General features: G+C 48.9%; 1 protein-coding gene across 1 annotated transcript in view; it reads left to right on the top strand.

Moving 5' to 3' along the window:
• RHPN2 (rhophilin Rho GTPase binding protein 2) overlaps window positions 1–24046 on the top strand; it is an 84629-nt gene that overhangs the window by 23333 nt on the left and 37250 nt on the right. Inside the window, exons 3-4 of the mRNA XM_031003940.2 lie at window positions 15187–15315; window positions 20169–20244. Of these exons, the coding sequence (XP_030859800.1) occupies window positions 15187–15315; window positions 20169–20244 (205 nt within the window). The remainder of the gene's footprint in view (window positions 1–15186; window positions 15316–20168; window positions 20245–24046) is intronic.

Here is a 24046-nt window from a genome sequence, read left to right as displayed (position 1 = left end):
AAACTCTTGGCCTCAAGTGTGATCCTCCTGCCTCAGCCTCCCAGAGTGCTGGGATTTCAGGAGTGAGCCCCTGTGCCTGGCTATTGAGCACCTGTTAAGTGGCAGGCACAGTTGAGGTGCCTGAAGATCAGGCGAGGCTCTGCTTTTGTGATTTCTCTTGTTGGGGGATGGGAGGAGACTTTTACAGACAAGTAAACAAATCAGATCACCTAGGGAAGTGATGTTTTCTAGGGAATAACGAACTCTGAATATCACAGAGGTTGGCCCAGGGTGGCCAGCCTTAGAGACAGAGGGTGGTCAGAGGGGCCCCTGTGAGCAGGGAACTTGGAGTTTCTCAGGCAGGAACTAGGGCAGTTTTGTGTGCCTTGTTCTCTTAACGACACCAGCAGTCACCCTTTCTGAGGCCCGAGCCTGACTCAAGCTCACTGTTAAACTGGCAGTGGTTGGGTTGGCAGGGGCAGGAGTGGGGGGTTGTTAATGATTCTCACAGTGGCCTAAAGGTTCAAAGTACCCCTTGTTGGAGAATGTTGTCAGAGGAAACCCTGAAGGTATTTATTAATCTGACTCAACAAGCACCAACGGTTTCCCGAAAACAAATAGGGCATTTTGCCAAGCTCCGCTCTGGCCCCTCAGTGTCCCTGGGCGACCCATTATGTGGCTGTCTCTGCAGGCCATGGGTGGTTTCAGTTGTAAATTAGGCCCTGCTTTCCTTCTGTTTGTCTTCTGGTTCCCAGGTTTCCTACCGCAGCCCCCAAAGGAAGGTAGATCTGTTGGAATAGGGGTGGGGGATGTTTGGAGGTGTCCCCAGAAATGCAGGAGTGGAAATAGGGGTGCTAAGCCCTTATCTGAGGACTGTCAGAGGGTATCGTGGCTAGGCAGGCACTTGAAAAACCAGATTTTATGATCCTTCAAAGTCTTCCCCTTCTCTGATCCATTCCAGCTGGGAGTCCATGTGCTTCCTGGAGTTTTTTTAGGAAGGCATCAAATATTTCAAATGCACTTTTTTCAGGTTTTTTTGTTTTTTTTGAGACAGAGTCTCATTCTGTCTCCCAGGATGGAGTGCAGTGTCGAGATACCAGCTCACCTGCGCAACCTCCACCTCCTGGATTCAAGTGATTCTTGTGCCTCAGCCTCCCGAGTAGCTGGGATTATAGGCATGTGCCACCATGCCTGGCTAAATTTTATACTTTTAGTAAGATGGGGTTTCACGGTGTTGGCCAGGCTGGTCTGGAACTCCTGACTTCAGGTGATCTGCCTGCCTCAGCCTCCCAAAGTGCTGGAATTACAGGCGTAAGCCACCATGCCTGACCGTACTTTTTCATTTAGGCCAACCAGAGACAATATTCTGTCTTCTCCCAGCTTCCCTCCCTTGAGAAAAGCTAGGGTAGAAATGTGATGAAGTTTATCTGAAATTGAGGCAGTCCTTGTGAAATTTAAAGCAGGGCCGGTGAGCACGGTGGCTCACTTCTGTAATTCCAGCATTTTGGGAGGCCGAGGCGGGCGGATCACAAGGTCAAGAGATCGAGACCATCCTGGCCAACATGGTGAAACCCCATCTCTAAAACTAAAAATAAAAAAATTAGCCGGGTGTGGTGGCACGTGCCCGTAATCCCAGCTACTCGGGAGGCTGAGGCAGGAGAATGGCGTGAACCCGGGAGGCGGTGCTTGCAGTGAGCTGAGATTGCGCTACTGCACTCCAGCCAGGGCCACAGAGCAAGACTCTGTCTCAAAAAAAAAAAAAAAAAAGGCAGGTTGCCTAGTTTTAACTAGTTTTAGCTAACTAGTTCTTTGATTCTTTGAACAAGAGCAGGTCATTTAACCTCTCTGGGCTTCAGGTTCCCCTGTTGTGCTGAGAGTTGTTGGGCTAGATCAGAAGTGACCTGCTCCGAGGTTTACAGGGATCAGGTGGGCTTTAAATGAGTGAATGGGGCTGGATTCTGTGCTGTGAGACAATAGGGAGTGGTGGGGACTGCGGTGAAGTGCACAGCATATGCCCTCTCTGGATGAGGCAACTGCAGTTTGCCTCATGGAGGGTAGGGCCAGAGTTGCTGTATCTTCTAATTTTTTTTTTTCCAGAAGTTAGGAATTTTTTTTTGTTTTTAATTTGATTGATGGATTTTTTTTTTTTTTCTTTTTGAGACAGAGTCTTGCTCTGTCACCCAGGCTGGAGTGCAGTGGCGTGATCTTGGCTCACTGCAACCTCTGCCTCCCGGGTTCATGTGATTCTCCTGCCTCAGCCTCCCGAGTAGCTGGGACTACAAGCATGCGCCATCATGTCCCGCTAATTTTTGTATTTTTAGTAGAGATGAGGTTTCGCCATGTTGGCCAGGCTGATCTCAAACTCCTGACCTCAAGTGATCTGCCTGCCTCAGCCTCCCAAAGTGCTGGGATTACAGGCATGACCCACTGTGCCTGGCTGATTGTGGAATTTTTAAGTTTTGGGGACTCATTTCAGAGGGGGGATAGTAACATCCTGAGAGCCAGGTGAACAAGTCCCTCAGGCCTTCAGTTTAGTTTGTGACCTCTGGACGAGGGTGATGAAATTCTGGGTCAGGAGTGACGTGAGGTGGCCTTGGCTGTCATGAGAGTGACTTGAGGCTGATGACAGCTCACACCGTCAGTTGTGGGAGGGCTGGTGTGTGTCTGTGGTGGCGTTTGCAGGCCCTCCATAGCCTTTGGGGCTGACATCAACATCAAGGCCCACCTTCCTCCATCGAGAGCCAGGCTGGGAGCAGATGTCCTGCCGGTCTGGCTGATCAGCCACCTCAGCAGGGGATGGGACAGTCCTCGCTCCAGCCTCCTGAAACCCTGACAGAGTGGGATTTGGGATCAGATGGACTAAGGCTAAGCTGCTCTAATAAGGTCGCTGAAGCTGCGGCAAGTCACTATGTCAATGTGGTGCTTATTCCTGGAAGGATAGTTTTATTAAAAGACTTGGGAGAAAAATAATTACACTAAAACAAATGGGGACAGAATGCAAAATACACATGTATTACTTTAAAAAAAAAACCTTTTAGACCAGGCGTGGTGGCTCAAGTCTGTAATCACAGCACTTTGGGAGGCTGAAGCAGGCAAATCATTTGAGGTCAGGAGTTTGAGGCCAGCCTGGCCAACATGGTTAAACCTTGTCTCTACTAAAAATACAAAAATTAGCCACGCGTGGTGGCACACATCTGTAATCCCAGCTACTCGGGAGGCTGAGGCTGGAGAATCCCCTGAGCCCAGGAGTTTGAGGTTGCAGTGAGCCGAGATCGCGCCGTTGCACTCCAGCCTGGGTGACAGAGTGAGACCCTGTCTCTTAACAAAAAGAAAAGAAAATTAGCTGGGTGTGGTGGTGTGTGCCTGTAATCCCAGCTACTTGGGAGGCTGAGGCAGGAGAATTGCTTGAACCAGGGGGACGGACGTTGCAGTGAGCCGCAATCATGCCATTGCACTCCAGCCTGGGTGACAGAGCGAGACTCTGTCTCAAAATAAATAAATACATAAAAAATAAAATTTTCATATTTATTCATTTTGAGGCAGGGTCTTGCTGTGTTGCCCAACCTGGAGTTCAGTGGTATGATCACAGCTCACTGCAGCCTCAACCTTCTGGGCTCAAGCTGTCCTCCCGCCTCAGCCTCCACAGGTGTGTACCACCATACTAGGCTAATTTTTTTTTTTTTTTTGAGATGGAGTCTCGCTCTGTTGCCTCCTGGGTTCAAGCAATTCTCCTGCCTCAGCCTCCCTAGTAGCTGAGATTACAGGCACGCACCACCATGCCCAGCTAATTTTTGTATTTTTAATAGAGAGGGGGTTCACCATGTTGTCCAGGCTGTTCTCAAACTCCTGACCTCAAGTGATCTGCCCACTCGGCCTCCGAAAGTGCTGGGATTACAGACATGAGCCACCACACCTGACTGGCATTCGGCTAATTTTTAAAATTTTTTTGTAGAGACTGGGTCTCCCTATGATGCTTAGGCTGGTCTCAAACTCCGGGGCTCAAGCAATCCTCGTGCCTAGGCCTCCCAGAGTGCTGCGATGACAGGTTTAAGCCACCATGCCTATTTATTTATTTTTTGAGAGGAGGTCTCACTCTGTTGCCCACACTGGAGTGTAGCAGTGCAATCCTAGTGTGTCCGGAATTGGTGGGTTCTTGGTCTCACTGACTTCAAGAATGAAGCCACGGACCCTCGCAGTGAGTGTTACAGTGCTTAAATGCGGCGTGTCCGGAGTTTATTCCCTCTGATGTTCGGATGTGTTTGGAGTTTCTTCCTTCTGGTGGGTTTGTGGTCTCGCTGGCTCAGGAGTGAAGCTGCAGACCTCTGCGGTGAGTGTTACAGCTCTTAAGGCGGCACGTCTGGAGTTGTTCCTTCCTCCCGGTGGGTTTGTGGTCTCGCTGGCTTCAGGAGTGAAGCTGCAGACCTTCGCAGTGAGTGTTACAGCTCATAAAGGCAGTGTGGACCCAAAGAGTGAGCAGCAGCAAGATTTATTGCAGAGTGAAAGAACAAAGCTTCCACAATGTGAAAGGGGACCAGAGCAGGTTGCTACTGCTGGCTCAGGCAGCCTGCTTTTTATTCTCTTATCTGGCCCCACCCACATCCTGCTGATTGGTAGAGCCCAGTGGTCTGTTTTGACAGGGTGCTGATTGGTGCATTTACAATCCCTGAGCTAGACACAAAGGTTCTCCATGTCCCCACCAGATGAGCTAGATACAGATTGTCAACACAAAGGTTCTCCAAGTCACCACCAGAGTAGCTAGATACAGTGTTGATTGGTGCATTCACAAACCCTGAGCTAGACACAGGGTGCTGATTGGTGTGTTTACAAACCTTGAGCTAGATACAGAGTGCCGATCGGTGTATTTACAATCCCTTAGCTAGACATAAAGGTTCTCCACGTCCCCACCAGACTCAGGAGCCCAGCTGGCTTCACCCAGTGGATCCCGCACCAGGGCCGCAGGTGGAGCTGCCTGCCAGTCTGGTGCCCTGCGCCCACACTCGTCAGCCCTTGGGTGGTCGGTCGATAGGACTGGGTGCCCTGGAGCAGGGGGCTGCGCTCGTCGGGGAGGCTCGGGCTACACAGGAGCCCACAGAGGGTGAGGGGGGAGGCTCAGGCATGGTGGGCTACAGGTGCTGAGCCCTGCCCCACGGGAAGGCAGCTAAGGCCAGGCGAGAAATTGAGCACAGCAGCTGCTGGCCCAGGTGCTAAGCCCCTCACTGCCCGGGGCCAGCGGGCCGGACGTCGGCTCCTAGTGCGGGGCCCGCCCAGCCCACGCCCACCCGGAACAAGCACCGCGGACAGCCCTGGTTCCCGCCCGCGCCTCTCCCTCCACACCTCCCCAGAAGCTGAGGGAGCCGGCTCGGGCCTTGGCCAGCCCAGAAAGGGGCTCCCACAGTGCAGCGGCGGGCTGAAGGGCTCCTCAAGTGTCGCCAAAGTGGGAGCCCAGGCAGAGGAGGCACCAAGAGCAAGCGAGGGCTGTGAGGACTGCCAGCAAGCTGTCACCTCTCACTAGCCCACTGCAGACCCAAACTCCTGGGCTCAAGTGATCCTCCTGCCTTAGCCTCCTAAGCAGCTGGGACTATACACGTATACCACCATTCCCAGCTAATTTTCATTTTCAAATTTTCTGTAGAGATGGGGGTCTCCCTATATTGCCCAGGCTGGTGTTGAACTCCTGGCCTCAAGTAATCCTCCTGCCTCAGCCTCCCAAGATTGTGCCACTGCACTCCAGCCTGGGCAACACAGCAAGACTCCGTCACCAAAAAAAAAAAAAATTTAATTTTCTTACTTACTATATTTTGCAGGAATCGATATTATTATTATTTTTTAATTTTTTTTTTTGAGACAGAGTCTGGCTCTTTCACCCAGGCTAGAGTGCAGTGGCCTGATCTCCGCTCACTGCAAGCTCTGCCTCCCTGGTTCATGCCATTCTCCTGCCTCAGCTTGCCGAGTAGCTGGGACTACAGGCGCCCGCCACCACACACAGCTAATTTTTTTGTATTTTTAGTAGAGATAGGTTTTCACCGTGTTAGCCAGGATGGTCTATATCTCCTGTCCTCGTGGTCTGCCCACCTCGGCCTCCCAAAGTGCTGGGATTATAGGCGTGAGCCACGGCGCCCGGCCCGATATTATTATCTTTAAAGCAAAATTGAGGAATGCCTTTGTTCTCCAGATATCGGGATATCTGGACACTCCCAGGTCTGGGTCTGTTTTAGAAAACATTATTAATTTGTTCCCTTTACTGTAAACATTTAGAGGCTAGGAATGGCTAATTTTCTGAGAATGCAGCCCAGCAAGTCTCAGCCTCTTTTTCCAGCCCTCAGTCAAAATGGAGTCGCTCTCCTTCGAATGTCTCTGACCTACACCTGTGCTAGCAACGAAGCTCAGACGCCAGGGTTGATTTCTGAATCATGGTTGCACCAAAGGTCAGCATTACAGAAACCAACCCTGAGACCCCACCTGGCTGCCAACAGTTTCAAAGTGACTGACCTAAAGAAGTCTACATCTTAAGGGCAGCTCATTGATTTGTTGGAAATGTATTTAAAAGAAATTTTTAGGCCAGGTGTGGTGGCTCAAGCCTGTAATCCCAGCACTTTGGGAGGCCGATCCTCAAGAATCACTTGAGGCCAGAAGTTTAAAACCAGCCTGGCAACATGGTGACACCCTGTCTTTACTAAAAATACAAAAATTGGCTGGGTGTGGTGGCTCACGCCTGTAATCCCAGCACTTTGGGAGGCAGAGGCAGGTGGATCACTTGAGGTCAGGAGTTCAAGACTAGCCTGGCCTACAGGGTGAAACCCCATCTCTACTAAAAATACAAAAAATTAGCTGGATGTGGTGGCACACGCTGTAACTCCAGCTACTCAGGAGGCTGAGGCAGGAGAATCTCTTGAACCTGAAGGTGGAGGTTGCAGTGAGCCAAGATCGTACCACTGCACTCCAGCGTGGGTGACAGAGCAAGACTCCATCTCAAAAATACTCCATCTCAAAAATAAAAACTAAAATAAAAAACATAGTTGTTTTAGAGACAAGGTCTCACTATGTTGCTTCGGCTGGTCTTGAACTAGCCTCAAGCAATCCTCCTGCCTCAGCCTCTCAAAGCACTAGGATCATAGGAATGACCCACTTCACCTGGCTTTCTTGTAAATCTTTTTTTTTTTTTTTTTTGAGATGGAGTCTCACTCTATTGCCCAAGCTGGAGTGCAGTGGTGTGATGATCTTGGCTCACCACAGCCTCCGCCTCCCAGGTTCAAGCGATTCTCCTGCCTCAGCCTCCTGAGTAGCTGGGACTACAGGGGTGTGCCACCATGCCCAGCTAACTTTTGTTTTTTTTTTTTTGAGACGGAGTCTCGCTCTGTCACCCAGGCTGGAGTGCAGTAGCACGATCTCTGTTCACTGCAAGCTCTGCCTCCCAGGTTCACGCCACTCTTCTGCCTCAGCCTCCCGAGTAGTTGGGACTACAGGCGCCCACCACCACACACAGCTAATTTTTTTGTATTTTTAGTAGAGACAGGGTTTCACTGTGTTAGCCAGGATGGTCTTGATCTCCTGACCTCGTGATCCGCCCGCCTTGGCCTCCCAAAGTGTTGGGGTTACAGGCGTGAGCCACCACACCTGGCCTTGTGGCAAATCTTAAATCAAAAATTGTTGCCAGGCCGGGCGCGATGGCTCCCACCTATAATCCTAGCACTTTGGGAGGATGAAGCAATAGGATTGCTTTGTCTTAGCAGTTTGAGACCAGCCTGGGCAATATGTTTAGACCCCTGACTCTATTAAAAAAAAAAAACTAAAATTAAAAAAAAAAATGTTTTGCCAAGCTGGGAGGGGGGAGACATGGCAAATTTATATAAAAGGTGGAAAAATAAAGAGTTGGCATTACGTGGAAGCTCTCTAGGGATTTTGGTGGGGTTCTTAGGGTCTCAGTTTTTATTTATTTTTATTTTATTTTATTTTTTCTTTTTTGAGATGGAGTTTCGCTCTTGTTGCCCAGGCTGGAGTGCAATGGCGCGATCTCGGCTCACCGCAACCTGGGCCTCCCGGGTTCAAGCGAGTCTCCTGCCTCAGCCTTCCAAGTAGCTGGGATTACAAGTGCCTGCCACCACGCCTGGCTAATTTTGTATTTTCAGTAGAGACGAGATTTCTCCACGTTGGTCAGGCTGGTCTCCAACTCCTGACCTCAGGTGATTTGCCCACCTCGGCCTCCCAAAGTGCTAGTATTATAGGTGTGAGCCACTGTGCCCAGCCTATTTTAATTTTTATTTTTTTTGAGATGGAGACTCGCTCTGTCGCTAGGCTGGAATGCAGTGGCGTGATCACTGCTCACTGCAACCTCCGCTTCCCAGGTTCAAGTGATTCTCCTGCCTCAGCCTCCCGAGTAGCTGAGAGTACAGGCGTGTGCCCCCATGCCCAGATAATTTTTGTATTTTTAGTAGAGATGGGGTTTCACCGTGTTGGCCGGGCTGATCTTGAATTCCTGACCTCAGGTGATCTGTCCACCTTGGCCTCCCAGAGTGCTGGGATTACAGGTGTGAACCTCTGTGCCCAGCCTTAGTTTTTATATTTAAGTTGAACCTACTGTGGTGCCAAGCACCAATCAGCTCCCTCGCTGCCTAGAGGGAGTAGTCTTCACTCTGTCATTTGTTCTTCCATGAACTAAAATTTGTTCAGCGCCCCCATGATGTGGAAAGGGCTATGCTAGATTCTAGGAAAAAAATACCAAGAGAAAGAAGGCTTGTCCTCTAGGAATTATAATTGAATTATAATTGTTTATCTTCCCTCATTTTAAAGTAGATTTGAAGTACCTTAACATATTCATACAACATGTAAGATTAAATCAGGAGTGAATGAAGATATGAAGGCAAGAGAAAGAAGAATAAAGGAGAGATTTAGCTGGAGGTAAGGCTAGTGCATGCCACAAAGTCCTGTATACTTTGTGAAATGTGAGCCATGGTTTGTCTCTGAGCTTCCTGGCAGGCAATAGGAGGAAGGGAATATATTTGGAACACATTTTATATTCACTAGCCAAAAGGAATCCCATTTGTAAGAAGAAATGAACCCATTCCTGATACTGAGGGATGGGAGGATTCCGCCCCCACCCCAATCCTTGTGAACATTATCAGCTACAGGATCAGTCGTTTTCTCAATAAGCTCTTTGTAGCACAGGTTTTACAAGCTGCAGATTGTGACCTGTGGTGTGTAATGACATCAATTCAGTGCGTTGCTGTGGCATAATAAAAGATAAATATTTGGTCTTTGTCCTGTTCCTGTGTTCCTGGCACAGAGCTCCTGAGTGATAAAAGTTATCTTTTGTATGCTAATGAGATCACTCTTGGTGGGAGGCTTTAGAATGGATGCTGATCCCCAGAAAGCACAAGCCTTGGTGAGAGGGCTGGAAATTTCAGCTCCTCCCTACACCACCTCTGGAGAAGGGAGAGAGGCTGGAGATCGAGCTCAGTCACCAGTGGCCAATGATTTAATCATCTGTGCGTAATGAAGCCTCCATAAACCCTGCATTAGGCCGGTCATGGTGGCTCACGCCTATAATCCCAGCACTTCAGGAGGCCGAGGTGGGTGGATCACCTGAGGTCAGGAGGTGGCGACCAGGCCAACATGGTGAAACCCCGTCTCTACTAAAAATACAAAAATTAGCTGGGTATGGTGACAGGCGCCTGTAATCCCAGCTACTCGGGAGCCTGAGGCAGGAGAATTGCTTGAACCTGGGAGGTGGAGGTTGCAGTGAGCTGAGATCACACCACTGCATTCCAGCCCGGGGGAAAGAGCGAGACTCTGCCTCAAAAAAAAAAAAAAAAAAAAGACCGGGCCCGGTGGCTCACGCCTGTAATCCCAGCACTTTGGGAGGCTGAGACAGGCGGATCACGAGGTCAGGAGATCAAGACCATCCTGGCTAACATGGTGAAACCCCTCTCTACTAAAAATCCAATAAATTAGCTGGGCGTGATGGCGGGTGCCTGTAGTCCCAGCTACTCAGGAGGCTGAGGCAGGAGAATCACTGTCCCAGCTACTCGGGAGGCTGAGGCAGGAGAATCACTGTCCCAGCTACTCGGGAGGCTGAGGCAGGAGAATCACTGGAACCCGGGAGGCGGAGCATGCAGTGAGCCAAGATCACGCCACTGCACTCCAGCCTGGGCGACTCCATCTCACACACACACACACACAAAACCTACATTAGCCAGGCGCAATGGTGCATATCTGTAGTTCCAGCTACTCAGGAGGGTGAGGGAGGATCACTCAAGCCCAGGAGCCCAGGAGTTGGAGACCAGCCTAGGGAATATAGCAAGACACCATCTATACAAAAAATAAAATAAGGCTGGGCGTCGTGGCTCACGCCTATAATCCCAGCACTTTGGAACCTGAGGCGGGTGGATTGCTTGAGCCCAGGAGTTGGAGACTGGACTGGGCAACATGGTGAAAAAATACAAAAATTAGCCAGGTGTGGTGGTGCATGCCTGTAGTCCCAGCTACTTGGGAGGCTGAGGTGGGAGGATCATTTGAGCCCTGGAGGGCGAGGCTGCAGTAAGCCATGATCATGCCACTGCACTCCAGCCTGGGTGACAAAACAAGACCCTCTCCCAAAAATAGAATAGAATATAGAATAGAACAGAAGAGAAGAGAACAGAACAGAACAGAACAGAGTAGAATACTAAACGATGAGGTTCAGGGAGCTTCTGGGTTGGTGAACGCATTGAGGTGTCTGGAGTGAGCATGGAAGCCCTGCCCCCCTCCCACCATAACTTGCCGTGTGCACCTCTTCCAATTGGCTGTTCCTGAATTGAATAACATAAACCAGTACTGGTCCATCAGGTGCTTTCCTATGTTCTGGGAGTCTTTCTGGTGAATTACCAAACCTGAGGAGGTGGCAGTGGGAACCCTTGATTGACAGCTCATCAGTCAGAAGCACAAGTATCCCCCTCTCTCCCAGGATGTGTGACTGGTCCCTAAAATGGGGGCAGCCTTGTGGGACCGAGCCCCTACTCTGTGGGGTATGTGCTTACCCCGGGAGCTGGGGTCAGAATCGAATTGAATTGTTGGATACCCAGTTGGTGTCAGATAATCAGAGAGTTGGAGGGTTGCAAACATAATTGTGTTTTAAAAAGAAGTTATTAAAGTAGACTAGACTATGCTGGAGTGGATCACGCCTATGACTTCTGTGAGACTTTTGTTGCAGGGGCATGTGTCTGTGTGTGTGTGCATGCATGTACTGAGTTGTAAAATAAAATGTATTTCTTTTTTCTTTTTTTCGTGACGGAGTCTTGCTCTGTAACCCAGGCTGGAGTGCAGTGGTGCGATCTCAGCTCACGGCAACCTCCACCTCCCGGGTTCAAGTGATTCTCATACCTCAGCCTCCTGAGTAGCTGGGACTACAGGCATGTGCCACTATGCCTGGCTAATTTTTGTCTTTTTAATAGAGATGGGGTTTTACCATGTGGCCCAGACTGATCTCGAATTCTTGGCCTCAAGTGATCCACATGCCTCGGCCTCCCAAAGTGCTGGGATTACAGATGTGAGCCACTGCACCTGGCCTAAAATGTATTTCTTACTGGTGCCATAGCCATACGCACACAAAAATCTCTAAATTGATGAAATTCACCAAGCTGAGCCTCCAGTATCTTATTTTCTGGGGGAGTCCAAATGTGCATGTGTGTGGACTTCCAGGGCCACAAGAGGAAGAGTGTTGTCACACGTGGCGAGGGCGGAGACTTCGATTTTACGAGTGTTCTCACCATTCCCAGACTGATAAGATTGACTCACTGTGCCTGAACTGTTTGTACAAATGGTATGGTTTATGTGGAACCACTTGCCTTCCTTCTGGGAATCCAGAATTTTGGAGCATGCTAGGCAGAGGTGCCTATGCTATCAGCCCCCAGTAAAAACCCTGGACACGGAGTCTCTGAGCTTCCCTGGTAGATGGCATTTTATGTGTGTTGTCACAACTCCTTGCTGGGGGAGTCAAGCACAGTCTGTGGGATTCCACTGGGAGAGGACCCCTAGAAACCTGGGCCGGGCCTCCTCCCAATTTCACCCCGTGTGCCTTTCCTTTTGCTCATTATGCTTTGTGTCTTTTGCTGTCGTAAACCATAGCCATGGCTTTTGCAAGTCCTCCTAGATTAACACTGAACTTGGGGGTGGTTTTAAGGACCCTGACGTACCTATGGATGTCAACCTGCTTTAGCACTATTTGTTGAAACAATAATCTTTTCCACATTGAATTGATTTGGCACTTTTGTTCAAAATCAATTGTAAAGATTTACTACATAAATGTAAACATTTATTCCTGGACTCTTCTTTTTTTTTTTTCTTTTTTTCTGAGATGGAGTCTTGCTCTGTCGCCCAGGCTGGAGTGCAGTGGTGCGATCTCAGCTCACTGCAAGCTCTGCCTCCTGGATTCACGCCATTCTCCTGCCTCAGCCCCCCGAGTAGCTGGGACTACAGGTGCCCGCCACCACGCCCGGCTAATTTTTTGCATTTTTAGTAGAGACAGGGTTTCACTGTGTCAGCCAGGATGGTCTCGATCTCCTGACCTTGTGATCCATCCGTCTCGGCCTCCCAAAGTGCTGGGATTACCCGCGTGAGCTACCACACCCGGCCTATTCCTGGACTTTTATTCTGTTTCATTGCCTATCTTTATGTCAGTACCACGCTATCTTGATGACTATGGCTTCTTAGTAAGTTTATTTTTTATTTTTTTTGGGGGGGATGGAGTTTCGCTCTTGTTGCCCAGGCTGGAGTGCGGTGGCGCGATCTTGGCTTACTGCAACCTCTGCCTTCTGGGTTCAAGTGATTCTCCTGCGTCAGGCTCCCGAGTAGCTGGGATTATAGGTGTCCGCCACCACTCCCAGCTAATTTTTTGTATTTTTAGTAGAGATGGGGTTTCACCGTGTTGACCAGGCTGGTCTCGAACTCCTGACCTCAGGTGATCTACCCACCTCAACCTCCCAAAGTGCTAGGATTACAGACGTGAGCCACCATGCCCAGCCCAGCTTTTTAGTAAATTTTAAAATCAATTTGTCTTCCAACTCTGTTCTTATTTTTCAAAATTATTTTGCCTATTGTAGGTTTTTTTTGCATTTCCATATGAATTTTAGGATCAGCTATTAAAAAGGTTAGTGGGATTTTGATTGAGGTTGCATTGAATGAATGTACCAACTAAGGAGGCTTGATATCTTGACAATAATGAGCCTTCCCATCCATAAACATAGAATAGCTCTTCTTGTAATATATCTCAGCATTGTTTTATAGTTTTGAGTTTACATGTCTTGTGATTCTTTTGTTTATTCCTGAGTATTTTATTCTTTTTGATGCTATTGTGAATGGAATGGTTTTCTCAATTTCAAGATTGTTCATTGCTAGTATATAGAAATAGAACTGGCCAGGCACAGTGGCTCATGCCTGTAATCTCAGCACTTTGGGAGGCTGAGGCAGGAAGATTGCTTGAGCCCAGGATTTCTGGGCCAGCCTGGGCAACATAGTGAGACTCCATCTCTACAAAGAAACACAAAAATTAGCCAGCGTGGTGGTGTGCACCTGTAGTCCCAGCTCCTTGGGTGGCTGAGGCTGGAGGATGGCTTCAGCCTGGGAGGTTGAGGCTGTAGTAAGCCATAATGGTGACATTGCACTCCAGCCTAGGTGACAGAGTGATACCCTGTCTAGAGAAAAAAAAAAAAAAGAATTGATTTTTGTATATTGATTATACCCTGTGACCTTGCTAAATTTATTAGTACTAATATTTGTTTTATGGATGCCTTAGGATTTTCTATATATAAGATAGTGCCATCTGTAAACAAAGACAGTTTTATTTCTTCCTTTCTAATCTGGATGCCTTTAATTTCTTTATTTGCCTCAATGATTAGAAATAGCAAAAGTGGGCATCTTTGCCTTGTTCCTGGTGAGAAGAGGAAAGCAGTCATTCACCACTAAGTGTGATATTAACTGTGGGTTTTTGTAGGTGTCTTTTATCAGATTTCATAAATTCTCTTTTATTCCTACTTTGTTAAGAATTTTTATTATGAATCTGTGATGGATTTTGTCACAGTGTTTTCAATATCTGTTGAAGTCACCATGTGTTTTTTTGTCCTTTATTCTGTTAATATATTACATTATATTATATTGATTTTCAGATGTTAAACCAACCTTGCCTTCCTGGGATAAATCCCACTTAGTTATGGTGTATAATCCTATTTATATGTTGCTAGGCTTGGGTTGCTAATACTAGTCTTACAGAATGAATTGGGAAGCATTACCTCTCCCTTCATTTTCTCATTCATTTATTTTATTTTAGTTTCTATCTTATATATTTTTATATTTTATTTCATTTTATCTTATTTTAGTTTTTAGAGACAGTGTCTTGCTCTGTCACCCAGGCTGGATTGCGGTGGTGTGATCATAGCTCACTGCAGTATCAACCTCCTGGACTCAAGCGATCCTCCTGCCTGGGACTATAGGCATGCACCACCATGCCCAGCTATAATCATCCATTTCTTTCTTTTTTTAAAACAAATTTTATGTTTATTTATTTATGTATTGTGATTTCTCCCACCGAAGAGGAATCATTCATTTCTTTTTTTTTTTTTTTGAGAGGGAGCCTTGCTCTATTGTCCAGGCTGGAGTGCAGTGGCACAATCTCAGCTCACTGCAACCCCTATCTCCCAGGTTCAAGCCTCAGCCTTCTGCATAGCTGGGACTACAGGCGTGCACCACCACACCCAGCTAGTTTTTGTTATTTTTTAGTAGAGACAGAGTTTCACTATATGTTGGCCAGGCTGGTCTCGAACTCCTGACCTCAGCTGATCCACCTGCCTCGGCCTCCCAAAGTGCTGGGATTACAGACGTGAGCCACCATGCCTGGCTGGAATCATTCATTTCTTTTCAAGTGGGTATCTTACGGTATTTTAGGGCATGGCTGGGAGCAGTTTTGTTTTCTCTTCTCAAGGCTGAGTGTTTGCAGGATGTCATAGAGTTCATGTCTGCAGCTCACAGTGTCATTGCCTGTGTCCCCAGCTCCACGTACTGGCAGGTGTGCTGCAAGCTGGGCAGGTGCCCTGTGTCCCTGGGATACCTTACCCGACACTCCTGGCCCTCCTCTGCAAGCCGTGCCCTGATCCTCCCTGCAGGGACTGGGGATTGGGCCTGCTCACCTAGAAGCCAGGATACCTGGCTGAGGGCACTTCTCTCCCTCTTCTCTTTGAACAGAGTGGCCACGAACTCAAAGGTGCGGGAGCAAGTGCGGCTGGAGCTGAGCTTCGTCAACTCAGACCTGCAGATGCTCAAGGAAGAGCTGGAGGGGCTGAACATCTCGGTGGGCGTCTATCAGAACACAGAGTAAGTGGGAGCAGCACACCTTCCAGAAGCCTCTGAGCCAGAGATCCTTCGTACATCCAGGGTGCTGCACAAAGAGGTCAGATACCATTCTAGACTGGGGTGTGGCAGCCCCCACTTTCGGAAGTGAGAGAACCATCAGGTTTGGGGTTGAGTGAGGTGCTAGACTGGAAGGGATGAGCCCATTTGTTGGGAAATACCTGCAGTGTTGGACAAAAGCATTTGTGAGGCCGGGCACGGTGGCTCACTCCCGTAATCCCAACACTTTGGGAGGCTGAGGCGGGTGGATCACTTGAGGTCAGGAGTTCGAAACCAGTCTGGCCAACATGGTGAAACCCCGTCTCTACTAAAAATAAAAAAAAATAGCCGGGCATGGTGGTGCACACTTGTAATCCTGGCTTCTCAGAGGCTGAGGCAGAATTGCTTGAACCCGGGAGTTGGACGTTTCAGTGAGCCGAGATCACACTACTGTACTCCAGCCCGGCTGACAGAGCAAGACTCTGTCTTGAAACAAACAAACAGACAAAAAAAACCAAATGAAGACAGTATAAAATCTAGTGTAAATATATGTGATGAGCCAAGATAAGTTTAAAAGTTAGATGCCTTGGATTTTATAGTTAATTTTCATTAATTCCGTGTAGTCACGTTTCATAGACACGCAAACATTAGCAAGATATGCTATTAAATTCAACTGAACAGACATTGAGCAAGGATATTTTAGTGGGTCACCATAACTTTCCTAGGAAATATTAAAGGGACATTGTTAGGACAATACCTTTCCAATGTTGGCTAATTATTTCCTCATTTATTTGCCAAGGAACAAAAAGCATACACAAATACTTTGGGATTAAGGCCAAAGGCCAAAATTGACCCTGTAAGGGGAGGCCACTATGCACACACAGAGATTCTGTGCACTGTACTTACGTTGGACTGCAGTCTGTTTCCTAGCTGGAGGTGACAAACTAAAACAGAAAAATCCAAATTAAAGTAACACACCAGTCTCCTTTTAAGGTTGTATTTCCTTTTTTTTTTTTTTTTTTTTTTTTTTTGACACAGAGTCTCCCTCTCTTACCCAGGTTGGAGTGCAGTGGCGCGATCTCAGCTCGCTGCAATCTCCACCTCCTGGGTTCAAGCGATTCTTGTGCCTCAGCCACCTGAGTAGCTGGGATTACAGGCACGCACCATCACACTTGGCTAATTGTTTTTTTTTAGTAGAGACAGGGTTTCATCATGTTGGCCAGGTTGGTCTTGAACTCCTGGTCTCAAGTAATCTGCCCACCTTGGCCTCCCAAAGTGCTGGGATTACAGATGTGAGCCACTGTGCCTGGCCCCTAGGTCAATTTTGAAGGCACTCTATCGTATCATTCTCCATAACTCAATTTTGGAATCGATTTCTTCAAGGTGAAAGCCAACAACACCATCCCTCAGAATTGCAATACATCTCCAAAAATGGAGATCTAACTATGAAAGAAATGCCCCTCTTGCCTTATGCCTGTAATCCCGGCTCTTCAGGAGGCTGAGGTGGGGGGTTGCTTGAGCCCAGGAGTTCAAGGCCAGCCTGGGCAACATAGTGAAACCCCATCTCTACAAAAAATAGGAAAATTAGCCGGGCATGGTGGTGCCCACCTGTAGTCTCAGCTACTCAGAAGGCTGAAGTGGGAAGATCACTTGAGCCAGGGAGGTCGAGACTGCAGTAATGGCAACAGAAAAAAGTCCTGTCTCAAAAAACACAAAAACAAAACAAAACCCTAAGCGAAATGCTTCTTTTTAAGGAGAAATAACTTTGAGACAGTTCAGAGAAGGGTTTACGTGCTTTTTCAGTGTGGGCATGAGACTTCTCAAAAAGTAGGTGGGCCCCAGGGGAAACTCAGTCGGAAAATAGCTCCCGGGATTTGGGAACCTTGAGTCACCTATGGAATGTGTGTTTCCCGGTGCTGGTCCTCCGCAGGGCACCGGGGTGGTTTCAGAGCTGGAGGGGAGGTGTCAGTGTGTGAAACCTCGCTGGCTCTTCCCTTTGTGACACCCCATGCCTGGCTTACCTGTGGGCTCCTGTACGGTTTTTATTGTTTGTTTGTTTTATTTTTTTTTGAGATGGAGTCTCTCTCTGTCACCCAGGCTGGAGTGTAGTGGCACGACCTCGGCTCACCGCAACCTCCGCCTCCCAGGTTCAAGCAATCCTCCTGCCTCAGCCTCCTGAGTAGCTGGGACTACAGGCACATGCCACCATGCCCAGCTAATTTTTTGTATTTTTAGTAGAGACAGGGTTTCACCATGTTGGCCAGGCTGGTCTCGAATTCCTGACCTCGTGATCCACCCACCTCAGCCTCCCAAAGTGCTGGGATTAGTCATGAGCCACCACACCCGGCCTCCTGTGCAGTTTTGAACGCCCAGTCAGTGCGACAGCTAATGGAAGGTTCTCCCAGCCTATGCTCTGGTGTTCAATTCCAGTGTTTGTCCAAAAGGTTCAGGTTCTGGAGGAGGCGAGATGGGGCCAAGGTTTGGGAATAAATGTCGGCTGTTCCACACTCGCATTTGCTATGCCGAAGAGCAGGGACGTGCAACACAGGGCTTCCCACAGAGTGAACCGAAGGTCTCTGGAGTGGTCCCTGGGCTCTAGAGTGGCCAGTCACTGCCCTGTGTCATTGGGAAGAGGGAGAGCTGTGCAGATTCAACACGGCACCATGCATTTGGATCCTGCGCTCTTCTGTTTTCTTTTCTTTTTTTTTTTTTTTGAGACGGAGTCTCTCGCTGTCACCCAGGCTGGAGTGCAGTGGCACGATCTCGGCTCCCTGCAAGCTCTGCCTCCCGGGTTCACACCATTCTCCTGCCTCAGCCTCCCGAGTAGCTGGGACTAAAGGCGCCCGCCACCTTGCCTGGCTAATTTTTTGTATTTTTAGTAGAGACGGGGTTTCACCGTTAGCCAGGATGGTCTCGATCTCCTGACCTCGTGATCCGCCCGCCTCGGCCTCCCAAAGAGCTGGGATTACAGGCGTGAGCCACCATGCCTGGCCCTGTTTTCAGAGTAGATTGTTTCTTTCTTAGCATGGTTGATCTTTTTTTTTTTTTCCTGAGATGGAGTCTCGCTCTGTTGCCCAGGCCTGGAGTGCAGTGGCGTGATCTTGGCTCACTGCTACCTCCACCTCCCGGTTGAAGTGATTCTCCTGCCTCAGCCTCCTGAGTAGCTGGGATTACAGGCACACACCACCATGCCCAGGTAGTTTTTGTATTTTTAGTAGAGACGGGGTTTTACCATGTTGGCCAGGCTGGTCTTGAACTCCTGACCTCAGGTGATCTACCCGTTTCAGCCTCCTAAAGTGATGGGATTATAGGCGTGAGCCACTGCACCTGGCCTGCACTACTGTGTTTTCAAAGTAGACTGTTTCTTTCTTAGCATGGTTGATCTTTACAGTCTTCTAGGAGGTAGGCGGGAAAGAAATAACCTCATGGTGCAGATGGGAAAACTCAGGGAGGCCAGAGGGCACCTAGAGGGTGCTGTCAGTGCCACATTGGGGCTGGGGTACCCTGGAGCTGGGACTCAGGACACTCGCTCCTCCTCTTCTCGTTGCCTGGACAGCTGCAAACCTGGCTTCCTGCCCTGCGTAGCCTGGAGGAGCCTTCAGCAGGATCCGGCTTTCCATGCCCCCGGATGGGACTCACCTGGCCGTAGCACAGCTGCGCTGCAGAGCCAGGTTCAGCTTACAGCTGCATTGTCCCCTTGCCCTGCCCAGCCTTCCTGGCCTTCTTGTGGGGCTGGGCTGAGCAGCCCAAGGAGGTCTCCTGTTACAGGTCAGGGAGCTAAATCCCTGTTTGCAAAACACAGCCTGAGCTTCGTTCACTTCCTGCTGGCCCTGCCCCTAGGAATGTAGGCTCAGGGAGCACTCCCCAGGCGACCTGTGGTTACGGAGTGGTCAGCTAGGGGAGAGGAGGTGGAGGGTGTCTGACCCTGGGCTGGGAGGCAGGTGCACTTCAGTGTCAGATGGGGCTCCTGCCCTGACGGCATCTCCTGTGCCGGTGGTGGGACGCCTAGACACTTCCCAAAGAAGAGGCCCCTACGAACCCAGAGTTGCGAATGTGAGGGTATTGGAGAGCTTCCACAGCTGTGGGACCCGCTGACGGGGGCAGAGGAGGTGGGGGTGAGGAGCTGACAAAGGAGGCAGCAGGGTGGTGCACCCAGGTGGGAGCAGCAAGTGCACCAGGCACAGACCCTGGCACACAATAGACTCTCAGCGCAGCTGCCGAAAGAAGCATTGAGACTGAGCTGGGCGCAGAGGCTCACGCCCGTCATCCCAGCACATTGGGAGGCCAAGGTGGGCGGATCGCTTGAGGTCAGAAGACCAGCCTGGCCAACGTGGTCAACATGGCGAAACCCCATTGCTACTAAAAAAATATACAAAAATTAGCCGGGTGTGGTGTCATGTGCCCGTAATCCCAGTTACTCGGGGGGCTGAGGCAGGAGAATTGCTTGAACCCGAGAGGCGGAGGCTACAGTGAGCTGAGATTGCGCCATTGCACTCCAGCCTGGGCGACAGAACAAGAGTCTCTAAAAATAATAACAATAAAATAAAAAAGGAACCATTGAGGCATTGAAACTGGAAGATAAATCAGTGTCAAGATGCCAGGGGCCTGATGTGTTAGGAGGGGTGGTCCAGCAGTCTTAGGGAGCGGGGTCAGTTTTAGAGCAGAGGGTGGGGCATGACCAGAGTCATCCTTATGGAAAATGAGCCTGTCAGCCAGGTGAGTACTGGATGGGGCAAGGAGGGGGCACACACCTGAGCTGGGCTGCTGAGGGCAAGGCCGTGGGGTGCACAGGGGTCCGGATGGGGGTGTTCATACATACCTTGTTGTGTTCCTCATAGGGAGGCATTTACGATTCCCCTGATTCCTCTTGGCCTGAAGGAAACGAAAGACGTCGACTTTTCAGTCGTCCTCAAGGTAAATCTCAAAGCCATGGGCACCAGACTCAGTGTTTAAGATGGAAATAGGCCATTTGCAGTGGCGCATGCCTGTAGTCCCAGTTACTTGGGAGGCTGAGGCAAGAGGATTGCTTGAGCCCAGGAACTGGAGGCTGCAGTGAGTTATGATCATACAACTGCACTCCAGCCTGGGCAACAGAATGAGACCCTGTCTCCAAAAAAAAGAAAAAAAATGGAGATAGAGAAAATATGTATCCCTTGCAATGGCCTTAGGCTCAGCAGGCAGAGTCAGTTGATATCTACAGAGTGACCCTGAGGCCCTTCTCAGCCAGCTACATGCATAATTTATATGTTTATTCCTGCCATATTTTTGTTGTTTCCTTTGATGGCTTCTGAAGCTCCTCCTGGGTCTTGGACAAGGCAGGTTGGAAACCCAGGAGGGCCATTCCCAAGAGGCCAAGTCAAAGAGGGTCTGTAGTGGACATGCTTTGAAATTTAAAACTTATATCCTCTTTTATTAATAGTGTATTTTTTTCTTAAATCAGGTAACCAGTTTAGGTTATGTCTTTAGAAGAATAGCTAAAGTTTTTTCTCTAACATTTTATTATGAAAATTTCCAAACTTTACAAAAAATTTTAAGAATTTTATAGCAAACCCCTGTGTACTCAATTCTTCCAAGAACATACTGCCAGCATTGCTTCCTGACATATTTGTCCATCTGCGCATTCTTGTGTCTGTTAGGTTGGTTTGAAGGTAATTGCAGTTTTTCCATTGAAAGTAATGGCTAAAGGCCGGGCACAGTGGCTCACGCCTGTAATCCCAGCACTTTGGGAGGCTGAAGCAGGCGGATCACTTGAGCTCAGGAGTTGAAGACCAGCCTGGCTAAAATGGTAAAACCCCTGTCTCTACTAAATGTACAGAAATTAGCTGGACGTGGTGGTGCACACCTGTAATCCCAGTTACTTGGGAGGCTGAGGCAGGTGAGTCGTTCGAACCTGGAAGGCGGAGGTGGAGGTTGCAGGGAGCCGAGATCACACCACTGCCCTCCAGCCTGGGCGACAGAGTGAGATCCCATCTCAAAAAAAAAAAAAAAAATTAGCTGGGCATAGTGGCATATGCCTGTAATCCCAGTTACTCGAGAGGCTGAGGCACGAGAGAGTCGCTTGAACCCAGGAGGCAGAGGATGCAGTGAGCTGAGATTGTGCCGCTGCACTCCAGCCTGGGCAACAGTGAAACTGTGTCTCAAAAAAAAAAAAAAAAAAAAAGAGAATGAAAGTAATGGCAATTATCAGTCTGTCTTATTTGTAATGCAATTTCAAAGGAAATCAAAGATGTCAATTCACTCTCCTTAAATATTTGAATAACCAGAGTCTTTGCTTGTGTGTCCCCCTGCCACATTCCTGGGTATCTGGACTCCTCTCCCATTTGCAGATCCTCATAAGCCCATCTGTGCCTGGCACTGTGCTGGGTGCCAGAGATGCCACAAGCCCTGCCTGCGGGGCCTTTGGGTCAGTGGGGGTTTCAAGTGGGAAGTGGAAGAGATGCTTCAATGGAGAACACAGGAGAGACCATGCACCGATGCTGGGGCTGGGAGACCGTCCTGTGCCTGGAATACCCTCCTCTTCCTTCCCTCTTCAACTCCATCAGTTTGAGTTTTTAACCAGTCACCTCCAAATTCCATCAAGGAGGGGAAAGGGGATGAGGTGCAGGGTGGCCCAAGTTTGTGCCATGCAGCCCAGGCATTGGTTATAGGAATTAATCCTAGTATCATGAAAATTGCTTCGAAGAAATATTTTACGTTCTTTTTTTTTTTTTTCTTTTTCTTTATTATTTTGAGACAGAGTCTCACTTTTTCACCCAGGCTGGCATGCAGTGGCATGATCTCGGCTCACTGCAACCCCTGCCTCCTGGGCCCAGGTGATCCTCCCACTTCAGCCTCCTGAGTAGCTGGTACTACAGGCGTGTGCCACTGTGCCTGGCTAATTGTTGCATTTTTCTTTCTTTCTTTCTTTTTTATTGAGATGGAGTTTAGCTCTCGTTGCCCAGGCTAGAGTGCAATGGCGTGATCTTGGCTCACCGCAACCTTCACCTCCCAGGTTCAAGCGATTCTCCTGCCTCAGCCTTACGAGTAGCTGGGATTACAGGCGTGTGCCACCATGCCTGGCTAATTATGTATTTTTAGCAGAGACGGGGTTTCTCCATGTTGGTCAGGTGGGTCTCGAACTCCTGACCACAGGTGATCCACCTGCCTTGGCCTTCCAAAGTGCTGGGATTACAGGTGTGAGCCACCATGCCTGGCTAATTTTTGTATTTTTCGTAGAGACAGAATTTCCCACTGTTGCCCAGGCTGGTCTCAAACTCCTGGGTTCAAGCAGTCCTCCTGCCTTGGCCTCCCAAAGTGCTGGGATTACAGGCATGAGCCACTGTGCCTGGCTTATTTTACTTTCCATGATAATCCTCTTAATTGGCTCATCTTGGACTACTTTTAGTTTAGAAAAGGAAACGTCTTATGACATTTTGACTATTACTATTTTTTCTTTCTTTCTTTTTTTTTTTTTTTGAGCTGGAGTTTCGCTCTTGTTGCCCAGGCTGGAGGGCAATGACGGCATCTCGGCTCACTGCAACCTCTGCCTCCCAGGTTCAAGCGATTCTCCTGCCTCAGCCTCCTGAGTAGGTGGGATTACAGGCACCCGCCATCATGCCTGGCTAATTTGTATTTTTAGTAGAGATGGGGTTTCACTATGTTGGCCACGCTGGTCTCAAACTTGATCCACCCGCCTCGGCCTCCCAGAGTGCTGGGATTACAGGTGTGAGCCACCGCTCCCAGCCAACTACTACTTTTAAAAGCAATTGGTTAATACTTTGGAAGCACTTGACATTCATTCTCAGAGACAGTGAGTTGTTTGACATAAATAGAGGCCTTTTTGACTGCTGCCTTGTTTAAATCTTGTGAGTTTGGGGTTTATTTTGGAATTGGAGAAGGGAAGTTGGTATTCTGAGTGTTTCAGGACTCAAGTTTACCGGAAAGTTTGTATTCTGGGTAGAAAGCAATGAAAACAATTCGGGAATTGCAGCTTTATGCCACACTGCCACAGCCTGCCTGAACTTTTACCTGAGACTTATGCCCAGATGCAATGGCTCATGCCTATAATCTTAGCACTTTGGGAGGCTGAGGCAGGAGGACAGCTTGAGGCCAGGAGTTCGAGACCAGCCTGGGCAACAGAATGAGACCTTGTCTCTCTCTCTCTTTTTTTTTTTTTGAGACACAGTCTCACTCTGTTGCCCAGGCTGGAGTGCAATGGTGCAATCTCAGCTCACTGCAACCTCCACCTTCTGGGTTCAAGCGATTCTCCTTCCTCAGCCTCCTGAGTAGCTGGGACTACAGGCATGCACCACTACGGCCAACTAATTTTTGTGTGTATATATATATATTTTTGAGACGAAGCCTCGCTCTATTGCCCAGGCTAGAGTGCAGTGGCGTGATCTCGGCTCACTGCAACCTCCACCTCCTGGGTTCAAGCAATTCTCTGCCTCAGCCTCCTGAGTAGCTGGGGTTTCAGGCACCCACTACCACGCCCGGCTAATTTTTGTATTTTTAGTAGAGACGGGGTTTCACCATCCTGGCCAGGCTGATCTTGAACTCCTGACCTCATGATCCACCTGCCTCAGGCTCTCAAAGTGCTGGGATTAGAGGCATGAGCCACCGCGCCAGGCTAATTTTTGTATTTTTAGTAGAGACAGGGTTTCACCATGTTGGCCAGGCTGATCTCGAACTCCTGACCTCAGGTGATCCGCCCACCTCAGCCTTCCAAAGTGCTGGG

Source organism: Gorilla gorilla, chromosome 20, assembly GCF_029281585.2.
Source record: "Gorilla gorilla gorilla isolate KB3781 chromosome 20, NHGRI_mGorGor1-v2.1_pri, whole genome shotgun sequence".
NCBI classification, from domain to species: Eukaryota; Metazoa; Chordata; class Mammalia; order Primates; family Hominidae; genus Gorilla; species Gorilla gorilla.
This window is presented reverse-complemented; position numbering and strand designations above follow the sequence as displayed.